This window comes from Geotrypetes seraphini, chromosome 16 (assembly GCF_902459505.1).
Source record: "Geotrypetes seraphini chromosome 16, aGeoSer1.1, whole genome shotgun sequence".
In the NCBI taxonomy this organism is placed as follows: domain Eukaryota; kingdom Metazoa; phylum Chordata; class Amphibia; order Gymnophiona; family Dermophiidae; genus Geotrypetes; species Geotrypetes seraphini.
The window spans coordinates 13,317,417-13,328,143 of record NC_047099.1 but is presented as its reverse complement, the minus strand read 5'-3'; the positions used below and the strand labels follow the sequence as shown (position 1 = coordinate 13,328,143).

At 39.1% G+C, this 10,727-nt stretch overlaps 1 protein-coding gene across 1 annotated transcript; it reads right to left on the bottom strand.

Annotated features, from left to right (window-relative positions):
* Positions 1–9,103: 9,103 nt before the first annotated feature.
* LOC117349657 (olfactory receptor 5V1-like) lies at positions 9,104–10,051 on the bottom strand. The gene has a single exon (XM_033923249.1). The coding sequence runs from the start codon at positions 10,049–10,051 to the stop codon at positions 9,104–9,106; it is 948 nt and encodes a 315-aa protein (XP_033779140.1).
* Positions 10,052–10,727: the final 676 nt, after the last annotated feature.

Below are 10,727 nucleotides of genomic sequence, written 5' to 3'. Positions count from 1 at the left end.
AAAAGCTTGTTGAATTGTTTATATATATTTTTAAGATTTTGTTGATTAACTGGTTGGGGGAAAATAAGTTTTCTTATTATCTTTAAAAGTGTTTTGTGCTATAAAATTATTCTTCTGTGTAACTATATCAGTTTTAAAAATGAATAAAGAAGTTAAAAAAAAAAGTACAGGGACGGCTTTTGAACAAACAGATTATGTGACAAACACTATTTCAATCACTTACCCCCCCTCTTGTACAAAGATGCGCTATACTTTTTAGCATGTGCTAAATATTAGCGCTCTAAACACGCACTAAATGCTAATGTGTGCATGTTATAAGAACATAAGAATTGCCGCTATGGGTCAGACCAGTGGTCCATCGTGTCCAGCAGTCCGCTCAAAGACTAACTGAGACTAGCCCTATCAGCGTACGTCCTTGTTCAGCAGGAACTTGTCTAACTTTATCTTGAATCCCTGGAGCGTGTTCTCTCCTATGACAGACTCCAGAAGAGCGTTCCAGTTGTCTATTAGTCTCTGGGTGAAGAACTTCCTTACGTTCGTACGGAATTTATCCCCTTTCAACTTTAGAGAGTGCCCTCTTGTTCTCTCTACTTTGGAGAGGGTGAACAATCTGTCTTTATCTACTAAGTCTATTCCCTTCAGTATCTTGAACGTTTCGATCATGTCCCCTCTCAGTCTCCTCTTCTCATAACAGTACTCAATGAAACTAAAAATTTTCCCTACTGATTTTATCGTATGTCTTCAGAAATGCGTTGTAATTATTATATATATATTCTAAAATAGTTCCATTCCCTCTAAAATCAAAATTATCTAGGCACATTAGAAATTAACAAGTCCAAAATGTTTTTAATGCATTTTAGACCATACAGAAGATGAAATGGATGGTGACGTATCTTACCTATAGAAAAAGAGGTGCAATTTTTGGATCCCAGTGTTACTGAGATTACAGAAAATTGCAACAAACCATTGAGAATCCTTCAACTTGCTGCTTTCTTTCACACTGAACTGATATAGTAGTTGCATGCCTTTTAAAGGTTATATCTACGGAGTAATTACATATGATTATGGTAACTTCTGGGAAATAGCCAGAAGGGATTCACTACAAACTAATTTGTCTCATACATGTAAATATTTAAAAATGAACAATACGACTGCACAGAGAAAGGATTAGGTTTAGCTTGTGTTTTTTTCAGTTGTAATTCAAGTTACATTCAGTACGAATAGATATTTTTCTCTCCCCTGAGGGTTTACAGTCTAAGATTACACCTGAGGCAAGGAAGGTTAAATTATTTGGCAAAGATCACAAGGATGATTTTGAACTGGATTTCCTAATTCTCAAACTGTTGAAGGATTCCCCTTTCCTAGCTTTCTTCAAAAATATATATATTGACCCTGATTCTACAAGTATAAACGTCATCCAACATGTAGGCATCGAGGAGTAAGAACATAAGAAATGCCGCTGCTGGGTCAGACCAGTGGTCCATCATGCCCAGCAGTCCACTCACGCGGTGGCCCTTTGGTCAAAGACCAGCACCCTAACTGAGACTAGCCCTACCAGCGTACGTCCTTGAATCCATGGAGGGTGTTTCCCCTATAACAGACTCCGGAAGAGTGTTCCAGTTTTCCACCACTCTCTGGGTGAAGAAGAACTTCCTTACGTTTATACGGAATCTATCCCCTTTCAACTTTAAAGAGTGCCCTCTCGTTCCCCCTACCTTTGAGAGGGTGAACAACCTGTCCTAATCTACTAAGTCTATCCCCTTCAGTACCTTGAATGTTTCAATCTCCTCTGTTCGAGGGAGAAGAGGCCCAGTTTCTCTAATATATCGCTGTACGGCAGCTCCTCCAACCCCTTAACCATTTTAGTACAAGTATCAATCACAAGTTAGGTGCCATTTATAGAATTGTGTCCAGTGGAACCTAAAGCAGTCATAGGTACCAATAGGCATTATACTATTTAATGTATAGAGTATTTTGGACTCCAGTGAGATTACAAAAAACAGACTCGACATGTTCCAATAGGTGCTGGCATTGCCAGTTAGAAATTGGAACGTTAGATCATCTTTTATTTCAATGTCCTTTAATATTTGGATTCTGGAAGTCCATATGGAGCAAAATAATTTCTATTCTTGAAGTCCCTATTCCATTATCATATGGAATTATAATGTTTGGTACTTCAAGTATGAATAGAAGCCCGCTAAATAGTTCCAAAGATAAACTTCTCGTTATGACAGGTGTGGCTTTGCAAATGATTACAAGGAACTGGGAAAAATGGGATAGGTTAAATATGCTGTTTTGGTGGGAGTAGCTCTTAAAGAAATCCATCGATTACAACAAATTCAAAACACTGCAATTAAGATTATAACGAATAAGAAAAAAATTTGATCATGCGACTCCTCTTCTTAAAGAAGCTCATTGGCTTCCAATTGTTCACAGAATCTCCTACAAATTAGCAATATTAACATTCAAAATATTAACAACTAAAGCGCCATCATTCCTAGAAAGGTACATTATTCCATATATTCCGACTAGAAGTTTGAGAGGTTTCCTTTATGACTTATAAAGTGAGAATGTACCCAGATGTATCTAGGCCTACCCAGAAAAGGAGAAAACAGTTTTTGCTTTTAAGACCGCAGGCCTTGCAGTTAGTAGCGACTTTCGTTCTCCGCTACTCTTGCAAATGTGTATTAGTATATCAGCAGAATAGATATGTTTTCTACAAGCCGCAGCAATTATCTAAGTTTATTGTTAGATAACATCATCACCGTGAGGATTAGATCCAATATTTCCGCTCAATGATAAATGGTTCTGGGACTATCAAGCCGAGTCTTTATTTTCCTCTCTCTTTTTAGTTCCTTATGATGTTTCTCAGTCATTTTTCTAGCTCCGTTCTCTGTAATTGTGGACTAACCATACTTTGATAAGTTGTTATTACCTTAAAAGTAGGGATCATGTGTTTTTGACCCTTTACGATGAAAACTGATTTCTGTTCACTGTATTTTTTCTTTTTGACTCTGTTATCTTCATCCCCAGATTACAAAACCTTCATGAAAGAAATTAAAACCATACTCTTCAAAAAACACGTTAAACCTAACCCAACATCCAACACTCTATAAACCCTTAGTACTCTCTAATTTTTCTAGTTACCAAACATTATCTAAAACCCATAATTCTCCCTTAAAATTTTATCTCATCGTTTATTCTATTACTTCAGAGTTGAAATGTAATTCTTGTTTTAGTTTGGATGTAATCCGCCTTGAACCGCAAGGTAATGGCGGAATAGAAATCACTAATGTAATGTAATGTAATTGTTGTCAAATGTTTGAAAATTATAAATAAAGGGGAAAAAATTTTTTTTTAATAAAACTTGAAACTTGACTCTATGTTTGTATTACTGATATGAGAAAATCCTAACTGAAAAAAATAAATGAATCGCAAAAATTTATAGGAATCTGGGGTCCATTAGATTCCTTTGTTAAACAACATTAATAGTACTGTGAACCTTCCATATTAAAGATTTCATATTCTACATACAAATCCAGAGAAGGGGAAGACTTAGAGGAGACATGATAGAAACCTTCAAGATCATGAAGGGCATGGAAAAAATTGACAGGGACATATTTTTCTAATTAAGGGGATCAACAAATACAAGGGGGCACTCAGAGAAATTGAAAGAGGAGAGGTTTAGAACAAACGCCAGGAAGTTCTTCTTCACACAGAGGGTGGTGGATACATGGAATGCGCTACCGGAGGATGTGATAAACAGGAGCACGCTACAGGGGTTCAAAGAAGCTTTGGATAGGTACTTGGAGGACAAAGGGATTGAAGGGTACAGATAAGAGTAGAGGTAGATTATAGGGATAAGATTAGAGGTAGGTTACAAAATTAATCAGGGTCCACTGTTCGGGCACTGGGCCTGATGGGCCGCCGCGGGAGCGGACTGCTGAGCGAGATGGACCTCTGGTCTGACTCAGCGGGGGCAACTTCTTATGTTCTTATTTCATGTATAGTACATAAGTGCTTTTTAAGAATGTTAAGGATGGATAATCTGTGACACTTTCTGTAGGATGTTTTTGTAAAATCAATAAACAATTTAAAATGGAAAAACCTTAGGCGCCCTCTATTTTTGCAAGGCTTTTCTTGGCCTAAATGAATGCACCTACTGGTGCCGAAGTCAAAACATGCCCAAGATCTACCCACAATCTGACCTAACCACGCCTACATAAGAACATAAGAATTGCTGCTGTTGGGTCAGACCATCGTGCCAAGCAGTTCGCTCCCGTGGCGGCCCTTAAGTCAAAGACCAGTGCCCTAACTGAGACTAGCCTTACCTGCGTACGTTCTGGTTCAGCAGGAACTTGTCTAACTTTGTTTTGAATCCCTCAAAGTAGTAGGTGCCTACCAGCTAATTAAATATGATTTAATTAATTGTTTGTCAATTGTAATGTTCAATTAATGGTGCCAATTGATCCTATTTAAATAATTAAGACCCCTTTTCACTAGCTCTGTTTTCTATTCCCGGCCACTGTGGTAAAAGCTTTGACACTCATAGAATTTCTATAAGCATCGGAGCTTTTACCACAGTGGTTGGTGATAAAAAAAACCCCTAACGCAGCTTGATAAAAGGGGGCCTAAATTAGGCCCCTAGATTGGCTAAGCACAACAATATAGGCACATCATTTTACACATGCTTTATCGAATCAGGGCTGTTATATTTAAGTGTTTCTTTGGATTCTCTATAGGTTGCCCAAAGTTGGGGACCCAAAGTTGGGTGCACAGGTAGATGCATGTTCCAGGTAGTTGGTTATAGAGGTGTGAGCAATCAATAACTGATGTTAATTGAAACCAATTTGGATTTGGGTGTACTTCCGCTCTATCTTTTGTTGTGTGGAATCCCTGCGGGATGTGGCTTTGGGAAGAGCTTGTGCAGATCGAAAACTGTTTGTTTCAATGCACACATTAGTTCATGAGTCTTAGGAAAATATCATCCCTCTTCAAATATCTCTGATAGGAATCCATAACAATATGAAGACTGTTTTATTCTTATTAAAAGAAAAGAAAAGAAAAAAAATCAAGAAAAAGATTGAAATAATTTGTTAACCAGCGTTCAATTAAAGGGCTCCTTTTACGAAGCCGCGTTAGTGGCTTTAGCGCGCGTGACTTTTAATCACGGGCTAACCCCCGTGCTAGCCGAAAAACTACCGCCTGCTCAAGCCTGCGGCCAGCAGTTTAGCGCGTTAAACCGCTAACGCGCCTTCGTATAAGGCGCCCTAAATCAACAAATATTAACAGGTCAGTAGAACTTGAATTAGCAGGAAGGATAACTGTAGGAAAATCAACAACCTAGACACATTTATGGCTTATTTCATTAATGTTTGTAGATGCATTGTTATTTTTTTTTTGCTGAAGTGAAAAACTGCCGTGCCGAAGAGTGTTTCAATGATGCAGGATTCAAAGTTTGCAGACCCCCGTTGAAAATTTTTTTAAAAAATACACCTTTCAATCGTTCTCAATTTTGGGCTCCTTTCGCAAAGCTGCGCTAGGGTCTTAACGCAAGCAATAGCGTGTGTTAAATTCCCGAGCGCGCGGCAATTTTATGCGTGCACTAAAAAACCTAGCGCACCTTCGTAAAAGGAGCCTTTTGTGTTTAACCCTTTCAGGACCAAGGGACATATTTGTCCCATAACTTTAAAATCCTATACATTTTGATTGGGATAGTCTACAGTTCTAATTACACCTTGAATGGGGAAACTTTAACTAGTACTTCGGCGGAACGAGACCTAGGAGTAATCATCAGTGCAGACATGAAAACTGCCAATCAAGTGGAGAAGGCTTCATCTAAAGCAAGGCAAATGATGGGATGTATCAGTAGAAGCTTTGTCAGCAAGAAGCCTGATGTCATAATGCCATTGTACAGAACCATGGTGAGACCTCATCTAGAATACTGTGTACAATTTTGGAGACCTCATTACCGTAAAGATGTGCTCAGAATCGAGTCGGTTCAACGGATTCCATATGATACTGCCTTTTATGTAAACAAACTGGTTCCGACATTCATTCATTAGCGTCGTTGCCAGATTGACGAGAAGATTCACTTGCCACACTGTCCATAAGCCAGAAGTTTGATTTTTTTTTTAAAAAAAAATGATATTTCACAAAAAAAAATCAATTTTTTGGCATCTGCAAGCCCTTTTTACCATAAAAATGTCGTCAAAACCACAAAAATGGGCCTACGATCCTTATGGTCCTGAAAGGGTTAAAAGCACTTCTCATCCTCTCCCCTCATTTGTTCCATGCCTCCACCGCACTGTTCCTCATCTGTCACCGCTTTCCTTATCTGTCAGCGTGTTTGTGGTTTTCTGTGCTTTAAGAGCAAATCTTTCTCCTGCTTGCCCAAGGTAATATTTGCTAGTTCTGTTTATTTTCCCTTTTCATGCCTCTTGTCTCTGAAACATGCCTCTTCATAAGTAAATCAAAGATAAATCTCCTAAGCTACCAAAAAATAACTTCCACCTGAAAATCATACATTATATTTTCTGTTAGGCTTCTGTATCTGGCATCATGCTTTGCTAGAGTTTTCCAGGTCTCGCTGCATCTAGTCAGGTAGAACCAGAAAACTGCAACAAACATACATTATATTTTCTTAGGGTGGATATTCAGTGTGGTTTTATTTATTTATTTATTCGTTTTTTTATACTGTTCTCCCAGGGGAGCTCAGAATAGTTTACATGAATTTATTCAGGTACTCAAGCATTTTTTTCCTGTCTGTCCGGTAGACTCACAATCTATCTAACATACCTGGGGCAATGGGGGGATTAAGTGACTTGCCCAGGGTCACAAGGAGCAATATGGGTTTGTGGCAGTGTGGTTTAACCAGGCAAGAAATGCACCTGCCTGGTCAAACCTTGCTGTATGGGTAAGGAACACCTAATCAGTAGCACTTAACCAGAGAATACCATTATGTATCTACTCATTTAGTGCAGGGATAAGCCAATGGTGGTGTTGAGGTGGATTCAGAGGTTCCAAGCTCTAAGTGAGGGTGGCCCTGGATGTTATCTTGGAACTATAGATGTTCAAAACCAGTTCCCTGATAACTGATCAGGAAAACTTAACTGCATATAGTGCTTCTTGAATTTACCCGTTTTAGCTGGGGTTATTTTACCAGCCATCCTGAGGTTTGTAGTGTGTGTACCCAATGCATATCACAAGCCATGGTATTGTATTTACATAATCATGAGCTGATTTACATATATTTGCATGTTTTAAATCTCATTACTACTGTGTGCATTAGGCAAAGACAATCTGTGTTAGTGCCCTTTAAGTTACATTAAGGGACAAATAACATGGGTAATTCCCTTTTGCAACTTGATATCTTTCCCTCTTAATTTTTAGTTTTAATTTAATGTTTTAATTTATTTAATTTTAATCCTAATCACACACAAACCAAGTTGTGATATTATAAACAAAAGCAAATAAGTAATCCTTAGGAAATCTTAAACTTATTTCTATAACATGACCTCTGGCTAAGTAAAAGTCGCTCCTCTGTGTCTCAGTCAATGTATTCCCTCCTTTTACAAAAGCCTAGCATGGTTTTTAGCACTGGCCATGGCGGTAACAGCTCCGACACTCATAGGAATTCTATGAGATTTAGCGCTGTTATCGCTGTAGCCGGCGCTAAAAACCACGCTAGGCTTTTGTAAAAGGAGGGGTATATTAGGAAAACACGAGTTAGTGGTTAGAGGACTGAAAACTGGATTAACCTATGGAGATCTGTATTCTTACCTACCCAGGATGGTGGGGAATTAATAAAATGACAATGTATGTTAACTTACATAGTAAACAATTGGTTCCTTTTGCTAAACTGTGGAAGAGCTTCTTACCGCGGCGGATGAGGTAAATGCTCCGATGCTCATTCAATTCTTATGAACATCGGAGCATTTACCTCACCAGCCCAATGTATGAAGCTCTTCCATAGTTTAGTAAAATCCAGCAAATAAGACCTACCGCAAAAATAAGCCTTAGTTGAAGCGCTGGATTCACCGGCAGCAACGCTTCCCGTGCCCCCCCTTTCCCGTTGACCCTTCCACCCTCCAATCAGAACCGCCGACCGTGAGACCGATATATCTTCTTCCAAATGGCAGCATCAGCAGCAAACTAATCAGGCTGCTTCGCGGCTTTCTCCCACCGGGGCATTCCTCTGCCACGTCACTAATGATGACCTCAGCAAGCAGCACATGGAACACCCCGGTGGGAGAAGGCCACATAGCAGCTTGATTACTGCTATGCTGCCTTTTGGTAGAAGGTATATTGGTCTTGAGGTCAGTGGTTCTGATGAGAGGATGGAAGGGTCGGGGGAGGGGTGATTTGCCTAGGGAAGAGGGGGGATGGGAGGGAGGGATAGAAAGATTCCGCAAAAATATGACCAAGATTATGTGGAGACTGTTTGAGAGCTTTTATCCTGGATCACTAATACTTTGCCTTCTGCATTCTTACTCAGAGTAAAACTTCATTGTAAAAAATGGTATGGTAAAACAATAAAAGATGCTTCAAGGGGAGGATGGGGAGAAGCGAGATATAGAAGCTGTGCAAGGGTTCTGCTGCACAAGGGATGAGAGGGAGGGAAAGATAGAAAGATGCTGCAGAGGGAAGGCACAAGGGGTGGGTGAGAGGGGAGGAAAGATGCTGCACATGTGGGGCAGAGAAAGGAAAGAGGAAGAATTGGGGTCGAGGAGAGGAAGGGAGAGATGATCATTGTACATGAAAAAAATAAGACCTATCCCAAAAATGAGACCTAGTGCATTTTTGGGCCCCAAATTAATATAAGGCAGTGGGAAAATTAATATAATTTTCTGGGAAACATGGTATTTGATCAATGTTATAAAGCTCGGATTATTGATATACGTATCCTTAGCAGTGTAGTCTGAAAAACTCGGCATACAGGATGGGTTAATTGATTTTATTCACAGTTATTACCCCCTTCAAAAGTTACTGTATAACCATATTTTGAAATGAAAGCTTTATGCATGATTTTGAAGCAAAAAATCAAAATGCCTAATCTTGGCTTTGAATTTCAATTCCTCCTACTCAGATACATACATTAAGATTAAAACTCTGGGTTGGTTCTTTTTTTATTGCCTATCATTCTTCGGAGAGCTTTGTGCATTTCTTTGTTCCTTAAGCTGTAGATAATGGGGTTTAGCATGGGAGTGACAATGCCGTAGAGTACGGGAATTACCCGGTCCTGGTCCAAGGAATATGTTGAGGTAGGTCGTATGTAGGTAAATATTATGGTTCCATAAAACATGCTGACTACAGTCAGATGAGAGGCGCAGGTGGAGAAAGCCTTCAGCCTTCCATCAGAAGAGCGTATTTTGATTATTGCAGATATGATATAAAAATAAGAGAGCAGTGTGAAAAAGAAAGAACCTAATATCACTGACCCTCCAGAGGAATAAACTACAATTTCATTGATGTGAGTATCGGCACAGGCCAACTCTAACAGGGGTGGAATATCACAGAAGAAGTGATTTATTTGGTTTAACCCACAGAAAGGTAAACGGAAAGTAAACACAGTATGTGCCAGGGAGTTCAGACAAGCCAAGACCCAGGTCACTGTTGTAAGTAGGACACACACTCTTCTGTTCATGATGGTTGTGTAATGCAAAGGTTTACAGATTGCCACATAGCGGTCATAAGCCATCACTGCCAAAAGAAGACACTCAACACCACCCAGGGCTATAAAACAGTACAGCTGAGCAACACACCCAATGAAAGAGATGGTTTTGACTTGAACCAAGAAATTCACCAGCATTTTGGGTACAGTGGTAGATGTATAGCATATGTCCAGGAATGAGAGGTTGCGGAGAAAAAAGTACATAGGGGTATTGAAGTATGAAAAGAGGCTGGTGGTTACTATAATTAACATATTCCCCAACAGAGTTGTTATATATATAACCAAGAACACCCCAAAAAGGATTATCTCTTCTTCATGTGAATTTGTAAGTCCCAGGAGGATAAATTCTGTCACCAGTGACTGATTTCTTCTTTCCATTTCATCCTGTAAGAAAAGGACAATTAATACTGCAAATGAAATTATGTTTGTTTTTTGAATGAATTAAAAGAAAATGTGAGTACTTTCACTCAGTCATGGTAAAGTTTGATGTTAACGGATATTATGAGGCTAATTTTATCATGCTTGTTTGTTTTTGTTATATTTACATTTAATAACCCCCCCCAAATCTATACCAATTCTTGGTGGCTTTTGCAATTTTTTTCTATCATTAGTATATCTAAAAAATGGCCTGTTCCCCATTTTTTCTTCAATTTGCATGTTTGCTTTCCTGACTACTCAACTAGCCTATCTTAACTTCTCCAGATATTTTTGCTTGTCTTCCTCTTTCTGTAATCTATTGTAGTTTATGAAAGTTAGCCTCTTTTTACTTACCTTCTCAGCTACTATTGAGAACTAAATCAGCCTTTTACTTACTTTTCATACAAAATAGTTTGTTGCCCTTAAAATAGCCCCTTTCAATTTTGCCCACTAGTTTCCTACTTCTTCCAGAAGTTCCCATCTAGACAAAAATTCTTTGACATGATCCCTCATCTGAACAAAGTTGGGGCCTCTTCTATCAAACTGAGCTAGCAGTTTGTAGCGCAGTGAGCCACCTGAATGGCCCGCGCTGCTCCCGATGCTCATAGGAACTCTATGAGCATCGGGAGCAGCGCGG

What these genes read in the sequence shown, in the direction of transcription:
- LOC117349657 (XM_033923249.1), bottom strand. Translation starts at nt 10,051, where the DNA reads ATGGAAAGAAGAAATCAGTCACTGGTGACAGAATTTATCCTCCTGGGA.